This window comes from Pristiophorus japonicus, chromosome 10, assembly GCF_044704955.1.
Source record: "Pristiophorus japonicus isolate sPriJap1 chromosome 10, sPriJap1.hap1, whole genome shotgun sequence".
NCBI lineage: Eukaryota > Metazoa > Chordata > Chondrichthyes > Pristiophoridae > Pristiophorus > Pristiophorus japonicus.
In genome coordinates this window covers 190,237,002-190,264,199 of record NC_091986.1, presented here as the reverse complement: position 1 = coordinate 190,264,199, position 27,198 = coordinate 190,237,002, and the positions used below count along the sequence as shown (strand labels likewise).

Below are 27,198 nucleotides of genomic sequence, written 5' to 3'. Positions count from 1 at the left end.
AAAAAATTCCAGAAGATTTGTCAAGCATGATCTCCCTTTCACAAATCCATGCTGACTTGGACCTATCATGTCACCATTTTCCAAATGCGCTGCTATGACATCCTTAATAATTGATTCCATCATTTTACCCACTACTGAGGTCAGGCTGACCGGTCTATAATTCCCTGCTTTCTCTCTCCCTCCTTTTTTAAAAAGTGGGGTTACATTGGCTACCCTCCACTCGATAGGAACTGATCCAGAGTCAATGGAATGTTGGAAAATGACTGTCAATGCATCCGCTATTTCCAAGGCCACCTCCTTAAGTACTCTGGGATGCAGTCCATCAGGCCCTGGGGATTTATCGGCCTTCAATCCCATCAATTTCCCCAACACAATTTTCCGACTAATAAAGATTTCCCTCAGTTCCTCCTCCTTACTAGACCCTCTGACCCCTTTTATATCCGGAAGGTTGTTTGTGTCCTCCTTAGTGAATACTGAACCAAAGTACTTGTTCAATTGGTCTGACATTTCTTTGTTCCCCGTTATGACTTCCCCTGATTCTGACTGCAGGGGACCTACGTTTGTCTTTACTAACCTTTTTCTCTTTACATATCTATAGAAACTTTTGCAATCCGCCTTAATGTTCCCTGCAAGCTTCTTCTCGTACTCCATTTTCCCTGCCCTAATCAAACCCTTTGTCCTCCTCTGCTGAGTTCTAAATTTCTCCCAGTCCCCAGGTTCGCTGCTATTTCTGGCCAATTTGTATGCCATTTCCTTGGCTTTAATACTATCCCTGATTTCCTTAGATAGCCACGGTTGAGCCACCTTCCCTTTTTTATTTTTACGCCAGACAGGAATGTACAATTGTTGTAATTCATCCCTGCGGTCTCTAAATGTCTGCCATTGCCCATCCACAGTCAACCCCTTAAGTATCATTAGCCAATCTATCTTAGCCAATTCATACCTCATACCTTCAAAGTTACCCTTCTTTAAGTTCTGGACCATGGTCTCTGAATTAACTGTTTCATTCTCCATCCTAATGCAGAATTCCACCATATTATGGTCACTCTTCCCCAAGGGGCCTCGCACAATGAGATTGCTAATTAATCCTCTCTCATTACACAACACCCAGTCTAAGATAGCCTCCCCTCTAGTTGGTTCCTCGACATATTGGTCTAGAAAACCATCCCTTATGCACTCCAGGAAATCCTCCTCCACCGTATTGCTTCCAGTTTGGCTGGCCCAATCTCTGTGCATATTAAAGTCACCCATTATAACTGCTGCACCTTTATTGCATGCACTCCTAATTTCCTGTTTGATGCCCTCCCCAACATCACTACTACTGTTTGGAGGTCTGTACACAACTCCCACTAACGATTTTTGCCCTTTAGTGTTCTGCAGCTCTACCCATATAGATTCCACATCATCCAAGCTAATGTCTTTCCTAACTATTGCATTAATCTCCTCTTTAACCAGCAATGCTACCCCACCTCCTTTTCCTTTTATTCTATCCTTCCTGAATGTTGAATACCCCTGGATGTTGAGTTCCCAGCCCTGATCATCCTGGAGCCACGTCTCCGTAATCCCAATCACATCATATTTGTTAACATCTATTTGCACAGTTAATTCATCCACCTTATTGCGGATACTCCTTGCATTAAGACACAAAGCCTTCAGGCTTGCTTTTTTAACACCCTTTGTCCTTTTAGAATTTTGCTGTACAGTGGCCCTTTTTGTTCTTTGCCTTGGGTTTCTCTGCCCTCCACTTTTCCTCATCTCCTTTCTGTCTTTTGCTTTTGCCTCATTTTTGTCTCCCTCTGTCTCCCTGCATAGGTTCCCATCCCCCTGCAATATTAGTTTAACTCCTCCCCAACAGCACTAGCAAACACTCCCCCTAGGACATTGGTTCCGGTCCTGCCCAGGTGCAGACCGTCCGGTTTGTACTGGTCCCACCTCCCCCAGAACCGGTTCCAATGCCCCAAAAATTTGAATCCCTCCCTGCTGCACCACTGCTCAAGCCATGTATTCATCTGCGCTATCCTGCGATTCCTACTCTGACTAGCACGTGGCACTGGTAGCAATCCCGAGATTACTACTTTTGAGGTCCTACTTTTTAATTTAGCTCCTAGCTCCTTAAATTCTTTTCGTAGGACCTCATCCCTTTTTTTACCTATGTCGTTGGTACCAATGTGCACCACGACAACTGGCTGTTCTCCCTCCCATTTCAGAATGTCCTGCACCCGCTCCGAGACATCCTTGACCCTTGCACCAGGGAGGCAACATACCATCCTGAAGTCTCGGTTGCGTCCGCAGAAACGCCTATCTATTCCCCTCACCATCGAATCCCCTATCACTATCGCGCTCCCAATCTTTTTCCTGCCCTCCTTTGCAGCAGAGCCACCTACGGTGCCATGAACTTGGCTGCTGCTGCCCTCCCCTGATGAGTCATCCTCCCCAACAGTACTCAAAGCAGGATTGGATTGTTCAGTCACCTAAGAACTCATTTTTAGAGTGGAAGCAAGTCTTCCTCGATTCCGAGGGACTGCCTATGATGATGACTCCCCTGGGGCATCAGCCTAGTTTTATGTGCTTATGTTCCTGGAGTGGGACTTGAAACCACAAACTTCTGACTCAGCGGCGAGTGTGCTACCAACTGAGACAATGTTGATACTACATTTATGTAGTGAAATAGGGGGGCCTCGGTATAACATCTCATCCAAAAGACAGCACCTCTGACAGTGCAGCACTCCCTCAGCACTACACTGGAATTACCCACTGAGCCATGGCTGACACTTGTATTTGTTTTCTGGGTCGGAGTTTTATAGTCAAACAGGAATCCGTGTATTGGGAACATCAAGCAGCTGTTTGTCAGTAAACCGGAGACAAGCAGCTGGTTGGGGTTGGGATTGAGGGTCGGAACGTTTTATTATCGATGCGGAGCTCCACCCGGACAGTCTGAGGGGCGCGTGCGGAAAGCGGCTGTCCGTTGCCCTTGAGTTGCGGTCCGTGGGTGACGGTTAGGAAGTGAGTGGAGATGGGGCTCTTGCCGGCCGAGGCCAAGGTTCTGCCGCCGCCGGGCATCGTCAACCGTAACAGCGTGTGGCTGGGCGTCATCGGCTGGACCACCGCGCTGCTGCAGAACGGCGTCAACCGGCGGCCGCCGCTCAAAGCCGGTGAGTGAAAGCCTGGAAAACCCGGCGGGGACATGAAGCTGCGGGCCCGGCCCGGCCTGACCCGACAGTCGCTTTCAAACAGCAGGGGCCGGGGGGGAGGGCAGTCCCTGCAGAGTTACTCCCCCCTCCCGGCCTATGGTGAACACCAGCAATACTAAGCTCATTCTCAGCTTGAAGTCAACATGCATTTTTGTACATCTACCACTTTTCACCGTAAACATTAAAGGCCTCTCTTTGGACTAACCCCCCACCCTTTTAGTTGAGAGCGCGCTGTCTGAGGGGGAGGGGCTGTTAGGTTGTAATAGTTACTTTTTAAAAAAAAAAATAATATTTACTTCAAAAAAAATCTGTAACTTGCATCTGTTTCTGTGGCCTATAACTGCTTCGTATGGCAATCGTTCACGTGTATCCTCTCAATTTCACGTGATGTATAAGCAATTTAAAAAAACTACTTTGCAATGTACAGAACATTATGTAAAATGCCTCGTTGACTTATGAATCAATAATGGCCCGGATTTTACGGTGTTTCCGACACAGTGTACGTTGTCGGAAACCCTCAGAACATGTGCGAAAACCCGGATCGTGCGATCTATCAAGTTTCGTTTGGACAGATCCACCGCATCCGCTACAAAACAACACTTTTTCACTGGTGCCCAATTACTGCACAGCGAATACCCACAAAACCTTTACGCCTAGTGAAAGCAGTCCATATGGGTTGAACTGAAGAACAAAAATGGGGTGATCACACTGCTGAGAGTGTACTGTAGACCCTCAGTCAGGTGGAGATAGAAGAACAAATATGTAGGCAAATTTCTGAGGTGCAGAAACTATTGAGCAGTAATAGTCAGGGATTTCAACTACCCTAATATTAACTGGGATAAGATTGGTGTGAATGGTATAGAGGGTGCAGAATTCCTAAAATGCATTCAAGAGAACTTTTTTAGTCAGTATGTAGCAAGCCCAACACTGGAGGGGGAGGTTCTGAATTCAGTTTTAGGGAATGAAGCTGGGCAGGTGGAAGGGGTATCATTGGGAGAGCATTTTGGTACTAGTGATCATAATTCAGTTAGATTTAGGGTAGTTATGGAAAAGGACAAAGATAGACCAGGAATAAAATTTCTCAATTGGGGAAAAACTAATGTTACTTTTAAGGAGGAGATTGTGAGGGTTCAGAGCAAGTATGTTCCCTTAAAGAAAAAGAGTTGAACTAACAAGTCTAGGATAAAGAAAAAAATGGAGGCTTATGACAGATACCGAGGGCTCAATACTACAGAAACTCTAGAAGAGTATAGAAAGTGCAGGGGTGAAATTAAAAGGAAATGAGGAAAGCAAAGAGAGAGCATGAAAACATTTTGGCACGTAAAATCAAGGAAAACCCAAATATGTTTTATAAATACATTAAGAGGAAGAGGATAACTGAAGAAAGAGTAGGGCCTATTAGAGATCATGAAGATAATCTGTGTGTGGAGGCGGAAGATGTGTGGGTATAGTTCTTAATGAACACTTGCATCTGTCCTCACAAAAGAGAGGGGCGATGCAGGCGTTGCCAGCAGGGAGGAGTGTGAAATATTAGATAAAATAAACATAGTGAGAGAGGAAATATTAGGGGTTTAGCATCTTTGAACATGAATAAATCCCCAGGCCTGGATGAAATGTATCCCAGGCTCTTAAGGGAAGCAAGAGAAGAAATAGCAGAGGCTCTTACCATCATTTTCCAAACCCTTCTGGCTACAGGTGTGGTGCTGGAGGACTGCTAACATTGTACCATTGTTTAAAAAGGGAGAAAGGGATAGACCGAGTAATTACAGGCCAGTCAGCCTAACTTTGGTGGTGGGAAAGTTATTGGAAAAAAATTCAGGGAGTCAGGATAAATTTTCATTGAGAAAGATCCGGATTAATCAAGGACAGTCAGCATGGATTTGTTATGGGAAGGTCGTGTCTGACTAACTTGATTGAATTTTTTGAGGAGGGTCGATGAGGGTAGCGCATTTGATATAGTCTGTACGGATTTTAGCAAGGCTTTTGATAAGGTCCCACTTGGTAGACTGGTCACGAAAGTAAAAGCCCATGGGATCCAAGGCAAAATGGCAAGTTGGATCCAAAATTGGCTCAGAGGCAGGAAGCAAAGGGTAATGTAACTGGAAGGCTGTTTCCATTGGGGTTCCACAGGGCTCAGTACTAGGTCCCTTGCTTTTTGTGGTATGTATCAATGATTTAGACTTGAATGTAGGGGGCATGATTAAGCTTGCAGATAATACAAGGTTTGGCTGTGTGGTTGATAATGAAAAAGAAAGCTATAGACTGCAGGAAGATATCAATGAACTGGTCCGGTGGGCAGAACAGTGGCAAATGGAATTCAATCCTGAGAAGTGTTGGGTAATGTATTTGGGAAGGGCTAACAAGGCAAGGGAATACACATTAAATGGTTGGATACTGAAAAGTGCAGAGGAACAAAGGGACATTGGAGTGCATGTCTGCATGTCCACAGATCCCTGAAGGTGGCAGGCCAGGTAGATAAGATGGCTAAGAAGGCATACTGAATACGTGCCTTTATTAGCTGAGCAGGGAGGTTATGCTTGAACTGTATAAAACACTAGTTAGGCCACAGCTAGATTACTGTGGCAGTTTTGGTCACCACATTCATCATAGGTAGTCCTTCGGCGTCGAGGGTGACTTGCTTCCACAGTAGTTATGAGCTCTCAGGTGATTGAAGAGTCCAATGCGGGATCGACAGTCCCTGTCACAGGTGGAGCAAACGGTGGCTGATGAAACAGGTGGGTGAGTTGCCACGCATTCCTTCTGCTGTCGACGCTTGGCTTCAGCTTGCTCTTGGCAAAGAAACTCGAGGTGTTCAGCACCTTCCTGGATGCTTTCCTTCACTTTGGGCGGTCTTGGGCCAATGATTCCCAGGTGTCGGTGGGGATCTTACATTTTTTCAAAGGAGGCTTTGAGGGTGTTTTGAAGCGTTTCCTCTGCCCACCTGGGGCTCGCTTGCTGTGTTGGAGCTCCGAGTAGCGTGCTTGTTTTGGGAGTCTCGTGTCAGGCATGCGGGCGATGTGGCCCAGCCAGCGGTGCTGATCGAGCGTGGTCAATGCTTCGATGCTGGCCTGAGCGAGAACACTGACGTTGGTGCGCCTATCCTGCTAATAGATTTGTAGGATCTTGCGGAGGTAGCGTTGGTGGTACTTCTCCAGTGTTTTGAGGTGCCTGCTGTACATAGTCCATGTCTCTGAGCCATATAGGAGGGCGGGTATCACCACTGCTCTGTAGACCATGAGCTTGGTGCCGGGTTTGAGGTCCTGGTCTTCAAACACTCTCTTCCTCAGGTAACCGAAGGCTGCACTGGCACACTGAAGGCGGTGTTGGACCTAGTCATCGATGTCTGCCCTTCTTGACAGTAGGTTCCCGAGGTATGGAAAATGGTCCACGTTGCTCAACGTCTCGTTGTGGATTTTTGATAACCGGGGGTTAGTGCTGTGTAGCAGGGGCAGGTTGGTAGAGGACCTTTGTCTTATGGATGTTTAGCGTAAGTCCCATGCTCTCGTACGCCTCGGTGAAAGTGTTGACGATGGCTTGGAGTTCGGCCTCTGAGTGTGCGCATTCGCAGGCGTCGTCTGCGTACTGTAGTTCGATGACAGTGGAGTGGGCCGACTTTGGGTCTGGCCTGCAGGCGGCGGAGGTTGAACAGGTTCCCGTTTGTCCTGTAATTTAGCTCCACTCCAGTGGGGAGCTTACCGAGGGTGAGATAGAGCATTGCAGCAAGGAAGATCGAGAGGAGCGTTGGTGCGATGACACAGTCTTACTTGACCCCGGTCCAAACGTGGAATGGGTCTGTGGTGGATCCGTTGGTCAGGATCACAGCTTGCATGTCATCGTGGAGCAAGCTGAGAATGGTGACAAACGTTTGAGGGCAGCCGAATCTGAGGAGGACCTCCATAATCCCTCACGGTTGACAGTGTTGAAGGCTTTTGTGAGGTTGAAGAAGGCCATGTACAGGGGTTGGTGCTGTTCCCTGCATTTTTCTTGTATCTGCCGCATGGTGAAGATCATGTCCATTGTGCCCCTTAGTGGGCGGAATCCGCGTTGCGACTCTGGGAGGAGTTCTTCAGCCACAGGAAGAAGGCGATTCAGGAGGATTCTTGCAACAAGACAGTACAGGAAAGATGTGATTGCATTAGAGAGGGTGCAGAGGAGATTTACGAGGATGTTGCCTATTCTGGAGAATTTTAGTTATGAGAAAAGATTGGATGGATTGGGGTTGTTTTCTTTGGAATTGAGGGGAGACCTTATTGAGATGTATAAAATTATGAGGGGCCTAGATAGAGTGGATAGGAGGACCAATTTCCCTTAGAAGGGTCAATAACCAGGGGGCATAGATTTAAAGTAATTCGTAGGGGATTTGAGGGGAATTATTTTCACCCAGAGGGTGGCAGAGGTTTGGCCTGAAAGGGTGGTGAGGCAGAAAATGATTTAAACATTCACTTACTGTTGAAATTAGTGAAGGTAAATATTGTCTTTTTAAAATGTTTAAATTTAATTTTCAAAAAATGTAATTTTTATTTTAAATGTTTCCCTAAAGGGTCTTTTGATTAATTTTGAACCTGTGAGCATTTATTTTTATTTCAGTGTTCTGAGATTTTATTTATTAGGTGATTTCTATTGTGCTTATGGGGATTCCATATGTAAATGGAATCCCCTTTTTTGATTGGTTGGCCCATGTGATCCCAGGGACACTTGCGGACCGCATGCGCCCCTGGGATCCGTGGGTCTTTATGCAGGTGTGCGCCTCGAGGCCCAGGATCATAACAGGCCGAAGTTCCTGAGTCATAGAAAATAGGTGCAGGAGTAGGCCATTCGGCCCTTCGAGCTTGCACCACCATTCAATATGATCATGGCTGATCATTCACCTCAGTGCACTTTTCCTGCTTCCTCTCCATATCCCTTGATCCCTTTAGCCATAATGGCCATATCTAACTCCCTCTTGAATATATCCACTGAACTGTCATCAACAACTCTCTGCGGTAGAGAATTCCACAGGTTAACAACTCTGAGTGAAAAAGTTTCTCCTCATCTCAGTCCTAAATGGCTTACCCCTTATCCTTAGACTGTGTCCCCTGGTTCTGGATTTCCCCAACATCGGGAACATTCTTCCTGCATCTAACCTGTCCAGTCCCATCAGAATTTTATATGTTTCTATGAGATCCCCTCTCATCCTTCTAAAGTCCAGTGAATACAGGCCCAGTCGATCCAGTCTCTCCTCATATGTCAGTCCTGCCATTCCTGGAATCAGTCTGGTGAACCTTCGCTGCACTCCCTCAATAGCAAGAACGTCATTCCTCCGATTAGGAGACCAATATTCCAGGTGAGGCCTTACCAAGGCCCTGTACAACTGCAGTAAGGCCTCCCTGCTCCTATACTCAAATCCCCTAGCTATGAAAGCCAACTTCTTCATTTGCTTTCTTCACCACCTGCTGTACCTGCATGGCAACTTTCAATGACTGATGTACCATGACACCCAGGTCTCGTTGCATCTCCCCCTTTGCTAATCTGCCGCCATTCAGATAATAATCTGCCTTCCTGTTGTTGCCACCAAAGTGGATAACCTCACATTTATCAACATTATACTGCATCTGCCATGCATTTGCCCACTCACCTAACCTGTCCAAGTCACCCTGCAGCCTCTTACCATCCTCCTCACAGCTCACACTGCCACCGAGCTTAGTGTCATCTGCAAACTTGGAGATATTACACTCAATTCCTTCATCTAAATCATTGATGTATATTGTAAATAGCTGGGGTCCCAGCATTGAGCCCTGCGGCACCCCACTAGTTACTGCCTGCCATTCTGAAAAGGACCCGTTTATCCCAACTCTCTGCTTCCTGTCTGCCAGCCAGTTCTCTATCCACGTCAGTACATTACCCCCAATACCATGTGCTTTAATTTTGCACACCAATCTCTTGTGTGGGCCTTGTCAAAAGCCTTTTGAAAGTCCACATCCACTGGTTCACCCTTGTCCACACTACTAGTTACATCCTCAAAAAAATTTCAAGAAGATTTGTCAAGCATAATTTCCCTTTCATAAATCCATGCTGACTTGGGCTGATCCTGTCACTACTTTCCAAATGATTTCATCTTTAATAATTGATTCCAACATTTTCCCCACTACTGATGTCAGGCTAACCGGTCTATAATTCCCCGTTTTCTCTCTCCCTCCTTTTTTAAAAAGTGGTGTTACATTAGCTACCTTCCAGTCCATAGGAACTGATCCAGAGTCAATAGAGTGCTGGAAAATGATCACCAATGCATCCACTATTTCTAGGGCTACTTCCTTAAGAACTCTGGGATGCAGACTATCAGGCTCTGGGGATTTATCGGCCTTCAATCTCATCAATTTCCCGACTAATAAGAATTTCCTTCAGTTCCTCCTTCTCACTAGACCCTCGGTCCCCTAGTATTTCTGGAAGGTTATTTGTGTCTTACTTTGTGAAGTATTTGTTGAACTGGTCTGCCATTTCTTTGTTCTCCATTATAAATTCACCTGATTCTGACTGCAAGGGACCTGTTTGTCTTCACTAATCTTTTTCTCTTCACATATCTATAGAAGCTTTTGCAATCAGTTTTTATGTTCCCAGCAAGCTTCCTCTCATACTCTATTTTCCCTCTCCTAATTAAATCCTTTGTCCTCCTCTGCTGAATTCTAAATTTCTCCCAGTCCTCAGGTTTGCTGCTTTTTCTGGCCAATTAATATGCCTCTTCCTTTGATTTAACACTACCCTTAATTTCCCTTGTTAGCCACGGTTGAGCCACCTTCCCCGTTTTATTTTTACTCCAGACAGGGATGTACAATTGTTGAAGTTCATCCATGTGATCTTTAAATGTTTGCCATTGCCTATCTACCGTCAACCCTTTAAGTATCATTCGCCAGTCTATTCTAGCCAATTCACCTCTCATGCCATCGAAGTTACCTTTCCTTAAGTTCAGGACTCTAGTCTCTTAATAAAGAATTCTACCATATTATGGTTACTCTTCCCCCAAGGGACCTCGCACAACAAGATTGCTAATTAGTCCCTTCTCATTGCACATCATCCTGTCTAGGATGGCCAGCCCTCTGGTTGGTTACTCGACATATTGGTCTAGAAAATTATCCCTAATACACTCCAGGAAATCTTCCTCCACCGTATTGCTACCAGTTTGGTTAGCCCAATCTATATTTAGATTAAAGTTGCCCATGATAACTGCTGTACCTTTATTGCATGCATCCCTAATTTCTTGTTTGATGCTGTCCCCAACCTCACTACTACTGTTTGGTGGTCTGTACACAACTCCCACCAGCGTTTTCTGCCCTTTGATATTCTGCAGCTCCACCCATACAGATTTCACATCATCCAAGCTAATGTCCTTTCTTACTATTGCGTTAATTTCCTCTTTAACCAGCAACATTACCCCACCACCTTTTCCTTTCTGTCTATCCTTCCTGACTGTTGAATACCCCTGGATGTTGAATACCCCTGGATGTTGAGTTCCCAGCCTTGGTCACCCTGGAGCCTTGTCTCCGTGATGCCAATTATATCATATTCGTTAATTGCTGCCTGTACAGTTAATTCGTCCACCTTATTACGAATACTCCTCGCATTGAGGCACAGAGCCTTCAGGCTTGTCTTTTTAACACACTTTGCTCCATTAGAATTTTGCTGTAATGTGGCCCTTTTTGCTTTTTGCCTTGGGTTTCTCTGCCCTCCACTTTTACTTTTCTTCTTTCTATCTTTTGCTTCTACCCCTATTCTACTTCCCTCTGTGTCCCTGCATAGGTTCCCATCCCCCAGCCATATCAGTTTAAACCCTCCCCAACAGCACTAGCAAACACTCCCCCCTAGGATATTGGTTCCGGTCCTGCCCAGGTGCAGACCTTCCGGTTTGTACTGGTCCCACTTCCCCCAGAACCGGTTCCAATGTCCCAGGAATTTGAATCCCTCCCTTCTGCACCACTCCTCAAGCCACGTATTCATCTTAGCTATCCTGCAGTTCCTACTCTGACGAGCACGTGGCACTGGTAGCAATCCTGAGACATGAGGTAAGTTTGTATTTTCTTTCGGTTCAGAGACGTACGCTGGCGGCAAGCCTCCGACCACAATTTCCAGGCCAATATGTCTAACTTCTGACCTTAGCAATCATATTTGTTAAAGTATGGAAGCCAGTTGCCAAATTTTGGGTGTTAATGACTTGCAAACTGCAATTTATCAATCTGAAAGTTCCCTGACTAAGCACTATTTAAACTCTGACTGACTGGAACCTGTGCTGTTCAATTGGACGTTGTGGCCTTAAAAAGCCACAGCTGCACCATACATGGTAGAAATTGTAAGAGGCAGGGAATCTGAGGGAGATAAAAGTCTGACAATTTTGAGGTTTTGAGAAAGAATAAGTTAAGAGTATGAAACAGTGCAATGAATCTTTATTTCAACATTCAGAAGGTATTCAGATGGGGGAGGAACAAGACCACAATGGTCAGAGGTGAACTGATCATAGTAGTATCAATTCAAATAAAAGTAATAAATGTTTGTGATCATGAGGTTGGAGGCTAGAGAGAAAAGAAGATCCTTTTGGACGATGAGCATTTTCTTCATTACTCTCCATTCATGTTTCTCATGAATGAAAATTATTTGAATGTAAGTGGTTTACATAAATGTTTACCTTTTGTGTATGTGCTCCTTGCTTTGGTATTTGCTTACATCTAGGCTTAAATAATCAGATTGCTTACATGTCTGCAATTCAATCCTATATGATGTCAAGTCAGATTTAATCCTTGACGTGCCATTGATGAGCTTTCTAGTCAAGGTGCAATCAGACTGCTTGTGTTGTAATTAAAGGTAACTCTTTGAATGGTAATGATCCTCTTTTTGAAGCCAGCAAATATCATCAAAGGTTGGCTTGGTTGCAATTATGATGCTACCATGTCAAACTTCAGCATCTATTAGCTGAAAATGTGACCTTTTGGAACTGGTTTACAGTCCTTGTGCCATTTTTCCCACAAAATGCATGTCAAACCCCAGAAGGCAGAGGAAAAACGTGTAAGTAAATTTAATTCCGAGGAGTACTGAAGTTCTGCAAGAGGAATTCAAAGGGATGCTGGATATTATAGTCTTTAACAATTTTTATTGCAGTCTGAAGGGAAGAATTGGCATTCACAGGTGCCTGGTTAAATGGACAGTCAGTTGGACCAGCATATTGTAAATGACAAGGTTGTTCGTAGAATCATAGAAAAATTACAACACAGAAGGAGGCCATTCGGCCCATAGTGTCCGTGTCGGTGAAGCACTGACTCGATGGGCTCTGTCCGTTGCTTGTGAAGCTTGATTAAAACTCAGTGAAACCTCAGGGTGACAAATTAGGATTCACAGATCAAAGGGCACACACATGGTGTGTTCAAAGCAGACCCACTTTTATATGAATTAGTGTATTAGGCAGACGAAAAATCGTTTGTCATTGCGCTAGGAATGCTTGTGGAAAAAGACCAGGTGCCACGTATTCTTGCTTTAGGGCATGTTTTGTCATCTTATTCCATATAGCAGAGCAACTAAAATCTCTCTCTTTTGTTGTAGGCGTGCACCGACAGCTTCTTTTTGCAAGTGTTGGATGGTTTATTGGCTATTACGTCACAAAGCTGGAAAATTACAAGACTGCCAAAGTAGACCATGAAATGATGGAATATATTCAGCGTCACCCAGATGATTTTCCTGCAAAAGGTATGTAATTCATTGAGTACAAATTAATAGCAAAAAATACATAGGCTGTAAGGGGATGTTTACTTCTTAGATAGGTGTTGAACTACCTCTTCAAAAGAATTCTGCAGTCACACACATGAAAGTTTTATAATGAAGCAATACAAAACCTAGACAGCAAAAGCTGCCAGATTAATCAGTTGCATTGCAGACAAGCTTAATCTGTCCTCATCCAATATTGAGAAATGCACATTGCCAGTAGGGGTCACTGGATAATAATCAACAACAGAACAACCACTTACATTTATTGATTGTAGAAAAATGTTCCAAAATGCTTGATTTAGGAATTCAAGCTGTATTTGCCCTTCTAAATCCATGGGACATGAGGCCATTTGTAGTGTCCCCGATGCTGCCCAGAATCATGGAAACTTATAGCTCAGAGGGAGGCCATTCGGCCTATCATGCCTGTGCTGACTCTTTGAAAGAGCTATCATGCTTTTTGTCGGTAACCCTGTAAGTTCCTCATCCTCGAATATCTGTCCAACTCCCCTTCAAAATTATTTATGAAATCAGCTTCCACCACATTTTCAGGTCGAGCATTCCAGATCCCGATAACTCTGAGTGAAAACATTTATCCTCATCTCCCTAAAGATTAAGCTAGCTGAAATCAGGCTGCGGATTGAATCTGGTACCTTCCTGGTCTGAACGACTCAGCTACTAACAAACTGACTTTAATGGCGGTGCTTAAATTATATCAGAAATCACATCTCAGTAGAATGCTGGGTTTATGCAAAAAGAAAAGCCTGCAATATCATCTTAAAACTTGGACCTGGAATTTCCTGAAAACTCATTCAATACTAATGGTGCAACTTGTGGGAACACTGCAGCAGGAAGCACTGGCATATTGCTGCCAGTATTGCCCAGGGAACGTCTTTCATCAATGTTGTGGTTTTGATTAAACTGCTCAGCGCCCAGACGGCTCAAAGATTTGTTCTGGGCTTGGAATTTAAAGGTTGCTGATTTAAAAAAAAAATGCCATGTAATAAAAATATTTAATAAAATGTTACAAGCAGTAAATTGTTGCAATATCTGGGGAGGTGATTATTGCAAACATATACGGGAAGCAATTTTTCTTTAAAATGCCACCCAGCATTTCTCATCTGTTCAGCAGACCCATTCATGACATTTCAAAGTGAAATTAATTTGTCAGAATATACTGCACATGCATTGGCCCCAAGTTTCCACACGCGGCAAAACAGGCGCCCCTCCGAGCTGGGCGCCCGTTTTTCGCGCTGAAAACGGCGCCTGAAAAAAAACGTGCTATTCTCGAGCGCTTTGCAGCTCGATGTCAGCTTGGCGCAGCGCCCAGGGGGCGGAGCCTACCATTCGCGCCGATTTTGTAAGTAGGCGGGGGCGGGTACCATTTAAATGAGTTTTTTTCATGCCGGCAACCCTGCGCGTGCGCGTTGGAGCGTTCGCGCACGCGCAGCGTGAAGGAAACATTGGCACTCGGCCATTTTTGTAGTTCTTTGTAGCTGCCTCAACTTGTGAGGCTTCCTGCAGCCTTCTCCCTGCCTCCCCCCAGCTGCCGTCGGTCGGGCCCTCACTGCCTCCCCCCCCTCCCCCCCCCCCCCCCTGCCGTCGGGAACGGCTGCCTCAACTTCTGAGGCTTCCTGCAGCCTTCTCCCTGCCTGAAAGGCCTGCCTGAAGCACTTTCACACAGGTAGGAACATAGTTTATTTAATCTTTTCTTTGCTTATAAATTTTTATTCAGGTTGGAAATATTTGTATAAGTATAACTAAGGATTTATTGTAGAATGTAATGACTTCCCTTCCCCCCCCCGCCCCCCACCCTGTTCCGGACGCCTAATTTGTAACCTGCGCCTGATTTTTTAATGTGTAGACAAGGTTTTTTCAAGCCTACAAAAATCTTCACTTGCTCCATTCTAAGTTAGTTTGGAGTACGTTTTCACTGTGGAAACTTTCAAATCAGGCGTCAGTGGCCGGACACTCCCCCTTTTGGAAAAAAAAATTCTGTTCAAAAGTGAAACTGTTCTACCTGACTAGAACTGCAGAAAACTTAAATGTGGAGAATTCTGATTTCTAAGATACTCCGTTCTCCACCAGTTGCTCCTAAAAATTAGGAGCAAATCATGTGGAAACTTGGGGCCATTGATTCTTCTCCCCCCTTGAAAACGTTGAAATTCACAAGTGAAGCATTATGGATGTAACTTACAATATCTTTTGGACGTGTTTCGCAAATATAACTGCGTAAATGACACTTCTGTGAGATAGCGCTGCTTCAGAGCTCTTTGGTTCGTCACCGTCATTGCTGTGTCGTATGACGATTAGTTCCCCTGCAAATCTTGGCTTTGGATCGTGCTGGAAGATGGGGGTAAACAATGTTCTTACACATGCCGATCGATGCGAATGTTGCAACAAATTCCCTGCCGAAATCTGGGGATGTCACAATGGGTTTTCATGCTTTCCTGACTCATAAGAACATAAGAATTAGGAACAGGAGTAGGTCATCTAGCCCCTCGAGCCTGCTCAGCCATTCAATAAGATCATGGCTGATCTGGTCGTTGACTCAGCTCCACTTACCCGCCCTCTCCCCGTAACCCTTAATTCCCTTATTGGTTAAAAATCTATCTATCTGTGACTTGAATACATTTAATGAGCTAGCCTCAACTGCTTCCTTGGGCAGAGAATTCCACAGATTCACAACCCTCTGGGAGAAGAAATTCCTTCTCAACTCGGTTTTAAATTGGCTCCTCCGTATTTTGAGGCTGTGCCCCCTAGTTCTAGTCTCCCCGACCAGTGGAAACAACCTCTCTGCCTCTTTCTTGTCTATCCCTTTCATGATTTTAAATGTTTCTATAAGATCACCCCTCATCCTTCTGAACTCCAACGAGTAAAGACCCAGTCTACTCAATCTATCATCATAAGGTAACCCCCTCATCTCCGGAATCAGCCTAGTGAATCGTCTCTCTACCCGCTCCAAAGCCAGTATATCCTTCCTTAAGTAAGGTGACCAAAACTGCACGCAGTGCTCCAGGTGCGGCCTTACCAATATCCTATACAGTTGCAGCAGGACCTCCCTGCTTTTGTACTCCATCCCTCTCGCAATGAAGACCAACATTCCATTCGCCTTCTTGATTACCTGCTGCACCTGTAAACTTTTTGAGATTCATGCACAAGGACCCCCAGGTCCCTCTGCACCTCAGCATGTTGTAATTTCTCCCCATTCAAATAATATTCCCTTTTACTGTTTTTTTTTTTCCCAAGGTGGATGACTTCACACTTTCCGACATTGTATTCCATCTGCCAAACCTTAGCCCATTCGCTTAAACTATCTAAATCTCTTTGCAGCCTCTCTGTGTCCTCTACACAACCCACTTCCCCACTAATCTTTGTGTCATCTGCAAATTTTGTTACACTACACTCTGTCCCCTCTTCCAGGTCATCTATGTATATTGTAAACAGTTGTGGTCCCAGCACCGATCCCTGTGGCACACCACTAACCACCGATTTCCAACCCGAAAAGGACGCTTTTATCCCGACTCTCTGCTTTCTGTTCGGCAGCCAATTCTCTATCCATGCTAATACATTTCCTCTGACTCCGCGTACCTCTATCTTCTGCAGTAACCTTTTGTGTGGCACCTTATCGAATGCCTTTTAGAAATCTAAATACACCACATCCATCGGTACACCTCTATCCACCATGCTCGTTATATCCTCAAAGAATTCCAGTAAATTAGTTAAACATGATTTCCCCTTCATGAATCCATGCTGCGTCTGCTTGATTGCACTATTCCTATCTAGATGTCCCGCTATTTCTTCCTGAATGATAATTTCAAGCATTTTCCCCACTACAGATGTTGAACTAACCGGTCTATAGTTACCTGCCTTTTGTCTGCCCCCTTTTTTAAACAGAGGTGTTACATTAGCTGCTTTCCAATCCGCTGGTACCTCCCCAGAGTCCAGAGAATTTTGGTAGATTATAACGAATGCATCTGCTATAACTTCCGCCATCTCTTTTAATACCCTGGGATGCATTTCATCAGGACCAGGGGACTTGTCTACCTTGAGTCCCATTAGCCTGTCCAGCACTACCCCCCGAGTGATCGTGATTGTCTCAAGGTCCTCCCTTCCCACATTCCCGTGACCAGCAATTTTTGGCATGGTTTTCCACTGTGAAGACGAAGCAAAATAATTGTTTACGGTCTCAGCCATTTCCACATTTCCCATTATTAAATCCCCCTTCTCATCTTCTAAGGGACCAACATTTACTTTAGTCACTCTTTTCCGTTTTATATATCTGTAAAAGCTTTTACTATCTGTTTTTATGTTTTGTGCAAGTTTACCTTCGTAATCTATCTTCCTTTCTTTATTGCTTTTTTAGTCATTCTTTGCTGTTGTTTAAAATTTTCCCAATCCTCTAGTTTCCCACTAACCTTGGCCACCTTATACGCATTGGTCTTTGATTTGACACTCTCCTTTATTTCCTTGGTTATCCACGGCTGGTTATCCCTTCTCTTATCGCCCTTCTTTTTCACTGGAATATATTTTTGTTGCGCACTATGAAAGAGCTCCTTAAAAGTCCTCCCATTGTTCCTCAATTGTGCCACTGTTTAGTCGGTGCTTCCAGTCTACTTTCACCAACTCTGCCCTCATCCCACTGTAGTCCCCTTTGTTTAAGCATAGTACGCTCGTTTCTGACACAACTTCCTCACCCTCAATCTGTATTACAAATTCAATCATACTGTGATTACTCATTCTGAGAGGATCTTTTGCTAGGAGATCGTTTATTTTTCCTGTCTCATTACACAGGACCAGATCTAAGATAGCTTGCTCCCTTGTAGGTTCTGTAACATACTGTTCTAAGAAACAATCCCGTATGCATTCTATGAATTCCTCCTCCAGGCTACACCGTGCGATTTGAATTGACCAATCGATATGTAGGTTGAAATCCCCAATGACTACTGCCGTTCCTTTTTCACATGCCTCCATTATTCCCTTGATTATTGCCCACCCCACCGTGAAGTTATTATTTGGGGGCCTATAAACTACGCCCACCAGTGACTTTTTCCCCTTACTATCTCTAATCTTCACCCACAATGATTCAACATTTTGTTCATTAGAGCCAATATCGTCTCTCACAACTGCCCTGATATCATCCTTTATTAACAGAGCTACCCCATATCCTTTCCCTTGTCTATCTTTCCGAATCGTCAGATACCCCTGTATGTTTAATTCCCAGTCTTGGCCACCCTGCAATCATGTTTCTGTAATGGCCACCAAATCGTACCCATTTGTAATGATTTGTGCCGTCAACTCATTTACTTTATTTTGAATGCTGTGTGCATTTAGGTAGAGTGTTTTAATCCTTGTTTTTAAACCATGATTTTTAGTTCTGACCCCTCCTGCAGCCCCTTTATATTCAGTGGCCTTTTTTGTTTTTTGCCTTGGGTTTCTCTGCCCTCCACTTTTACTCATCTCCTTTCTGTCTTTTGCTTTTATCTCCTTTTTGTTTCCCTCTGTCTCCCTGCATTGGTTCCCATCCCCCTGCCATATTAGTTTAACTCCTCCCCAACAGCACTAGCAAACACTCCCCCTCGGACATTGGTTCCGGTCCTGCCCAGGTGCAGACCATCCGGTTTGTACTGGTCCCACCTCCGCCAGAACCTGTTCCAATGCCCCAGGAATTTGAATCCCTCCCTGCTGCACCACTGCTCAAGCCACGTATTCATCTGCACTGTCCTGCGATTCCTACTCTGACTAGCACGTGGCACTGGTAGCAATCCCGAGAATACTACTTTTGAGGTCCTACTTTTTAATTTAGCTCCTAGCTCCTTAAATTCGTCTCGTAGGACCTCATCCCTTTTTTTACCTATGTCGTTGGTACCAATGTGCACCACGACAACTGGCTGTTCTCCCTCCCTTTTTTTAATGTCCTGCACCCGCTCCGAGACATCCTTGACCCTTGCACCAAGGAGGCAACATACCATCCTGGAGTCTCGGTTGCGGCCACAGAAACGCCTATCTATTCCCCTTACAATTGAATCCCCTATCACTATCGCTCTCCCACTCTTTTTCCTGCCCTCCTGTGCAACAGAGCCAGCCACAGTGCCATGAACTTGGCTGCTGCTGCCCTCCCCTGATGAATCATCCCCCTCAACAGTACTCAAAACAGTACTCAAAGCAGTGTATCTGTTTTGCAGGGGGATGACTCCTCGCTTCAGATATATTTCAGCCTGTGTGGCTGAAACTTGCTATGTGAAGGGACTTTCCTTGTTTCAGTCCAGTTCCACATGGACAGAATTACCCATTCATTTGGTACTCGACACTAGCGAGTTCAAAAGAATAGCTGGTACAGTAAGCAGTATGTGTGTAATGCACTGTTGGGACTCTTTTTACTCTGCAACAGTGAGGTGCAGAATCTGCTCATACTAAATTTTTCTGTCTGCTTTTTTTAAAACTGTCATACTATTACCCTGGATACAGTAAATGGGTCGACATCTGCGCTTTAAGAAAAAGCGCAAAAAGCAATTTGATTGTTTTAATCATTCGTACAGGAATGGTGCTGTGTGGAAAGTACATCCCAATGTGTCATAACCCCAACCTCAGAAGATTACCCTCAGAGAGAGAGAGAGAGAGAGAGAAGGAAGGAAAAAAGAAAAAAGGAAGGAAAAAAACGGGAAAGGAGTCGGGGGGGGGAGGGGAGGGGGGAAAAGCGGGTGTCGGGTCTGGTCCGGAGGCAGGGGGGGAAGCAGGAGCTGGCCGTGGGAGGAGCCTTATTCACGCAGCCCCAGTGAGGCCATTCAGCCAGGTCTAGGAGCTGCGTGTTTCGGGCCCCTCCCACACAGTTCGGCACCTGGAGCTACTGCACTTGCGTGCTCACTGTAGCGCGCATGTGCAGAGGTCCCGGCACTGTTTTCAGCGCAGGGACCTGGCTCTGCCCCCCCACAGCTCCTGCTGTGCTGCGCCGAGGGCCAGAGGACCTGCAGGTAGGTGGAGAATACCGAGGATTTTTTTAGACGCACTTTGTGGCGCGAAAAACTGGCATCCAGGTCGGGACTGCACCGTTCTAGGCGCGTGTGGAAACTTGGGCCCCTTGTCCCAACAACCACATCTTGTTATTTTGGGTCTGCTATTCGATCCTAGCACTATGAAATTATTGGTTATTTTCATTTTTAAGCATGATTGATTTTTCTCATTCATATGTTTCTTTTCCAGAAAAAAAGACATTTGCTGAGATTCTGGAGAATTTTCATCCAATTCGCTAAACTACACATCAGTAACTCTTAGTAGACCATGTTGGGTAATCGTTATAACTCACACTACAGTCTATCAGCTGATGTATAAAAATACAATAATGTGTGCTCATGGTCTTTTTCATTGTAAATTGCTTCGTAATAAATTATATGAAATAATTATGCTGTTTTATTTAATCCTGATATTAAAATGCAATTTGGCACAAAGTAATCAGATTAAGCAAATGGTCTTTGGTCTCTGCCCTCAAACTGATGTAAAAATTTGAGACAGACAGACAGTAAATGGATTATTGCAATGCAGGTTAAGTAAGCTTTGAGTGAAAATTGGCTGGAATGAAATAATGTAATTCTAGAAACTCAAATAATCTATTGCAGCCTTTAAATGATAACGTCCATTTCTGGGTGAAATGCCAACTTCAGTTACATGGAGAGTCCTCTGGCCAAAGTAACAAGCTGCATAAAAGGACTTCTGCAATATTTATTAATTTATAGTTGGACTGTTTAATATTTTATAAGAAAGATTAAATGCTGTGTTTTTATAGAAAAATAAAATTCCTATGTTAGAATGGTCCAATGGCACTGAACTTTAGAGCACCAAGGGACAATAATTATGGCGTACGATGAATTATGGTTTATTCCCCACTGCTCAGTTTTCAATCTGAGCTCAGCTGAGTGGGATGGTGCTGAGCAAAAGTGGTGGAATTGTCCTTTAGGGAGAGTGTAAATCAGACAGGAAGTTATAATTGGTACCTCCTAACAGCTGGCTATAGAAGGGACACCAAACATGGGTCCACCTACTTGGTAGGGCAACTGTGAAGATCAAATTGAATTTTTAAATAATTTTTGCTTCTCAATATTTTATCTTGTGTTCATTGCAGATACCCACGCCTCATATGGATTGAAGCAAAACTTGGCAAAATAATGCGGTGTAGCATACCGTGGGTGAACAGTAGATCTGTTTGCCAGCGTTGATTTTCTGATTATGCACTCTCGATGCGGACCCTTGCCCACCAGAGATGCATATTGGGACGCTACGGCCAGGTTCCCGCATTTTACTGTCCTGAAAATTGTTGGAAAGTGAGTGGGCTTGCAATTTGCCAATTGTGCGCTCTCAGCAGCGTGACTCCATGCTGGGATGTGCATTTAGGAAACCGGCCCTGTTTTATCGATATTTAAAAGTAGATTTCCACAGTATATGTACTTCAGAAGATTTTTTTCTTAAATACAGCATGTGGGTATTGTTGCATTCAATTCAGAGCCAACCGCAGTGTGGGATGGATCATGTGCAGGCTGGATCGGGTCGGGGTGGCGAGCAGTTGGGTTTTTATGACCCAAAAATCTGGCAACTTTCATTGTCTTTTTCTAATGCCAACCCACAAATTGCCAGTTCTATTGAATTTAATTTCATAACCTGCCGTGTTGGGATTTGAACCCACAGCCTGTTTCTAAGGTTTCTAGTCCAGTACCATAACCACTATACCATACTCACAAGATGATTAAAATTAATGGTGCCAGATACATTCTTAGAAAACTATACTACCATATAGGTTTATTCACAAATGGCAGTGTTCACCAAAATGAGCATTAACAGCCAGTTGTTGAAGTTGACTCAATTAGCACAGCAGCTTTGAACTAGTTCATGAAAGATTAAACAGACAGATCAGTTAGTTCAGTTCCTTTGAATGGCTTTCTTTCCAGATATTTCAAACAAAAGATAGGCAAACACTTAGGGGAGCAGTCTTTCTCCGAATTGCATAGGAGCCACATTTTACCATGACAACATCTTTTTGTGGCTAAATCAAAAGTACCTGAGCTTTGTGCCCATAAAACCTTTTGAAATACATTATAGCCTTTGAGAAAACAACCTGGAAGGAAGACAAATAATGAAGAGCAAGTTTCATAATAGGTAAATAAAATACCAGTAGCCATTTATGTCTGACAAGAGGTGTCTCTGCTTGGGTTTATCAGTTTGTGCTTTAATAGCCTACTATTCTGTAAATGGAATTCTAACACACGGATTTTCATAGAGGCTGTTAGTAATGAGCAGTATTGACTTGACTGGCTTCTTTCATGCAGTGGCAAATCAATAAATCCGAATTTCCAGCGTGTAGTTGCAGAAGCCATTTTGAGGATGGTATCTTTCAAAGAACTTTTACAACAAAAATCGATAGAAAGAGAAACCCCATGGACTAGGGGATAAAATTCACAATATCTGTCACTTGCGGGTCATCACTTGCAATTAAAAATTGGGTGAAAAGAAACTCTGCATCTGTAGAACTACGGAAAAGGAGGTTTTAAACATCAGGAACCCTATATTCTGTAAAGTACGGAGATTCTTCAACTTTATTCCTGTGCATTTCACCCAGATGGTGAAATAGAGGTAGTGAAATGTGACTGCATACACGGTGAAGGTATACACTGGTGGAATATATGCAATTCAAATCTGTTTTCTGTGCAATAGGAATTCAATGCTGATCTTCAATTGGAATGTTTGGATATGATTTTGTATTCGAGATGGCCCACTTACTAAACAGTTGTCACACTCCTCCCTCAGATTCCTGCTGCTCTGCTTGATATTGCACCTAGTGAAGATTGGGCAATTTTCAGTGAAGTAGAAATGCAAATATATCAGTGACAGATGTTTATTATACTGTTAAGTGGGCACCCCACACCATTCTAGGCTCTTAGTTCCAGGAAAATTGGATCTCTTGGCTGCTGATTTTTTTTCATTGTAAATAAAAATGTTTCCTGTTGGGATAAGTAGGGTACTTGAAGGTGGCACTAATAACCAAGACTGTTGCTTACTTTTCTTTTTTACTCATTAAAAACAATGAACAGAATAATCTCTCGTGAAACGTAATTGTTCTTTGCCAGTGCATCTTCTATGCGTTTTGCCAAAACTGCACAATAGCTTCCAGGCTTTGGAGCAAGGTATTTTTTCTTCCAATTCTTTTGTAAGAGGGCCTCTGTTCTTCTCTCCTTCCCGACCTTCCAAGGCATAGATATGATTAGGAACTCGCAATGTAAGAAGTTACGAATGTGAGCCTGACATTTCTAGGACTGATGCCCCAATGCACTTCCCGCCTTGCTAGGTAAAGATTAGGGATATACTTTCTGCCCAATGGACAGAATCTGGCCTGCTATTTTAACTTTTTCCCTAAACTAGACAAGTCTTGGGGTGGAAAAAATAAACTGGACACGTTCATTTTCTGAATTATTAAAATGTACATAAAGCATTTACAACCTGCCCGGCCATTGCACACATGTAAAAATTGTGACTGAAGCATCTCATGGAATGTTGTACATAAATAGTGCATGCATTGGTCAACATTTGAAATAATTCATTATAAATAAGATCTTTACCATCTGAAGTGTAGAAATTAGATTTTCGGATAAAAAATATGAATACTCATTGAAATACCTTTCAGTGAATGGTTAAAGTCGTCTAGTAAAGACAGTGAGGGAAAATGATATGTTGCAGTTTCAGAAATCATGCTGTATCTCCCAAGTGTGCTGAATCAAACTATTTAGAAGATATTCAGATTTAACTCATTTTAATTTTGCCCTAGTACAGTCAATATTTCCTGCAATAATTATGATAGCCTTTTAAATTTATTATTTGCATTTAAGTAAATCAGACAAGATTTATTTTCCCAAAATTTTAACGGGGAGGTGGCCGGCTGCTGAGAAAAAAACCTGCCGTTTTGTTGCCGCTTCAGTTGTGCTTTGGTCGTGGGGTCGGTGCCGAGATCGCTCAGACCTGCACTCTGCTTGATTGCGCGGCACCCCTGCTCCCCAGTGTTCCACGTAGGTAGGTTCTTCTTTGGCCGAGAATGCAGCTTGGGCCCTTCACTTTAATTGAGGGAAGAGCTTCTTGTACGTGGCAGCACCAAGCAGCCCATTGCATAGCACTGCTTGATTTAGCGCTCCACTTCCTTCCGGGGGCAGTAACCTGAGTTTATCGCAAGGGGCGAGGCTTCTATGTCTGTCGTGAAGTCTCGTGCATCCCGAGTGTTACCACCCCCAAACGGGGCAATACCCAATTTCGAGGCCTTAGTGTATTGTTTTACAACCAGGGAAGGAAAAGGTAATTTTCTCAGCTCAGTCTACCTTTACGAAGATCCAATTGTTGCAAATTCAGGTGAGCAGTAGATACCTTTGAGTGTTCAGTGGCATCACTCCTCTGACCCCATCCCCCCCCCCCATAAGAAGTCCAAGTATTTCACTGTTATGGTAGTTGACTCGCATCCCCCCCCCCCCCCCCCCCCCCCAAAGCTACTTGTACAAAAGCATAACTCACATACGTTACAATAAATCGTTTGGATACTTGCGCCTTTTGCACATTTATTTTTTCAATTGCTGAAGGAGAACTGAGTTACTACTAGACGAGGGGGTTTGGTTCAAATCATACCCTGCTTTATTCCACAGTAAGATGAAACAGAGTAATGGGTATGATCAGTCATTTAGTTCAAATAGCACAACTTGTATTCGCAAAGTGATACAAAATAAAAAATGTGCAGTGCCCCCCACAAAGGATGAGTCATGTTACTTAACTTAAAAAGGATAATCCCCTGCATCATGCCTGACAGCCCAGGACAGAAACATTGTCCCTGTAATCCTCCTTCTTTTGCAACCTTTTGTCCCAGCCAATAATTATCCCTCAACAAAAAGTAATTAATTGACTGTAAAAGACTAGGATATCCTGAGGATGTGGAAGGTGCCATATAAATACAATATATTTTTGCTGTCTCAAGAAAGCTCGATTGCCTTCCTGGATGTCTGTTCTTAAAAAGCACTCCCTCAGTGCCAAAGGGTCTGTCCCTCTCTCAGATAGCCAGGAAAGCTAATGAATCACTTATTGTTTAACCTCTGAGCGAAGCATTTCATTGCTCAACTCATCAGCCTATGAACCATCATTCAATCAGGTGCCTTTTTTGAAGTCATGAGAAAGAAGAAGGAAGGACTTGCATTTATACAAGTGCATTTCACAACCTCAAGATGTCCCAAATCTGTTTTTTGTGGTGTTGGTTGAGGGATAAATATTGGACAGGACACCGCGGAAAGCGTCGCTGTTCTTCTTTGAAATAGTGTCAAGGGATCTTTAAGGTCCACAAGAGAGGGCAGACGGGGTCTCGGTTTAATGTCTCTTCTGAAAGACGGCACCTTCGACAGTGCACTAAAGTGTCAGCCTAGAATTTTGCGCTCAATTTCTTGGAGTGTGACCTGAACCCACAACCTACTGACTCGGAGGCGAGAGTGCTACTTACTGAACAACAGCTAACACTAAGAAGACCTATTGCTTTTAAAAACTTAGAATTAAAGTTAACTTTTTTTCTCACTCCTTTCTGTGGTAAAAGTCAAAAAATCCACAAACCCAAAACCAGTACTAAATGTTAAATGTAAAAACGTGCATGAGAAGATCATTTAAAAAAAAAACACATTTTAAATAATTGTACTATTTTATTTGTCATAAATGAGAAATGATGGAAATAGTTCACATTTATGCTAATCAAGTACAGTTGGGAAAATTATTCAACTTTGTAACAGTTCGATGGTACATACTGGTCACAATATAATGTTCCAAAATGTTTCTTGCAGAAGAATTGTTTCATCAGATTTGAAAATTCACAATTACATACAGCACTACACATTTAATAGTTCTGCCTCTTGGCCAGGAAAATTGGTTCAGTTCAAGTTCTCAAAAAATTTGTGGTATTTTCACGAATACAAACACAGTGGTGCCTGCTTGATCATTCCCCAAACGCATTCTGTAGGTGCATGTAGGGTTTTCGTTTCTGCTTTCACATGCTTATCGGCTAAGCAGAACAGTTACCCTACTTTCTCCTCAGTTTCTTTATTTCAGGTTGCTCGTCAGTTGAGTGATTATCTTGTCTGTGCCACAAAGCTACAGAGGAAGTCCTATCCTGTTCTTGTACCTACTGGTCAGTGTGTTGGCCTTGTTGGTCAGTGTATTCAACACAATGCAGAGACCCTTCACATGATCATAGAAAAGCGTCTCTAAATTTGTCTCGTCCTCATTTTCCAAGTCGTTGATTTTCCATTTCAAATCTTCAAAGGGCAACAGGCCACATTCCACGGTATTTTTGATGGATTTCAACAAGGTGTAGCATTTGTACAAGTTCGAGGAATTAGCTGTAGCATTGTTAGCTTCATCTTGGTCATCCAATGTGATGTCTTGAAGGAGGCTGGGAATCATGACTGTCTGCTCCATATTCTTCACTGCAGAAGAATATTTGCTCATAGTGGCAACGAGGAAATTATTTTGTTGCTGAGCAAGAATGGACTGCATAGTGCTTGCTGTTCGGTGTTGAGATAGCTATAAAGTTGGTCCTTGCACAGCAGTCCTGGAGTCACAGTAGAGAACAGTAAGTAAATCTAGGGTTTATGTACTGTTAGGAAATGGTATGATGTTACTTGAGTTCAGTCTGTGTCAGCTCAAAATCACACAGGCATTGTAAATTGACATCTGATAGGTCAGTGTTTAATCTGAATTGGTTTAGGCATGCAATCAACCTATTGCAACTGAGAACAGCCATTGGCTCTGATAAATTATCTGCTCTATCTAGCAATCGCATTGACCTATAGATTTGCAGCAATGGATTGCACAATATCATGAGAGTGGTGTGATTGATTGTTATATACAATGGGACTCTAGCCAAAAGTTTGAACCAATACAAAGTTAATATTTAACTACATTCTGTAGGTCAGGGATATGTTGGACAAATTTGATTAACTGCAAAAATAGCTTTATCGGGTGTCATCATAGGCAGTCTCTCGAAATCTAGGAAGACTTGCTTCCACTCTAAAAGTGAGTTCTTAGGTGACTGAACAGTCTCTCACAGGTGGGACAGACAGACGTTGAAGGAAAGGGTGGGTGGGACTGGTTTCCTGCACGCTCCATCTGCCTGCGCTTGTTTTCTACATGCTCTCGGTGACGTGACGCGACTCGAGGTGCTCAGCGCCCTCCCAGATGCACTTCCTCCACTTAGGGCAGTCTTTGGCCAGGGACTCCCAGGTGTTGGTGGGGATGT

At 43.7% G+C, this 27,198-nt stretch overlaps 2 protein-coding genes across 2 annotated transcripts; one reads left to right on the top strand and one right to left on the bottom strand.

The window, feature by feature from the left end:
* Positions 1–2,807: 2,807 nt before the first annotated feature.
* Positions 2,808–20,305, top strand: ndufc2 (NADH:ubiquinone oxidoreductase subunit C2). Its single transcript, XM_070891599.1, has 3 exons — positions 2,808–3,152; positions 12,750–12,893; positions 20,109–20,305. Exons 1-3 carry the CDS (start codon positions 3,014–3,016, stop codon positions 20,156–20,158), a joined length of 333 nt encoding a protein of 110 aa, XP_070747700.1. The 5' UTR covers positions 2,808–3,013; the 3' UTR covers positions 20,159–20,305.
* Positions 20,306–26,051: 5,746 nt separating this feature from the next.
* LOC139274657 (mid1-interacting protein 1-B-like) lies at positions 26,052–26,456 on the bottom strand. The gene has a single exon (XM_070891335.1). It carries the CDS (start codon positions 26,454–26,456, stop codon positions 26,052–26,054), a length of 405 nt encoding a protein of 134 aa, XP_070747436.1.
* Positions 26,457–27,198: the final 742 nt, after the last annotated feature.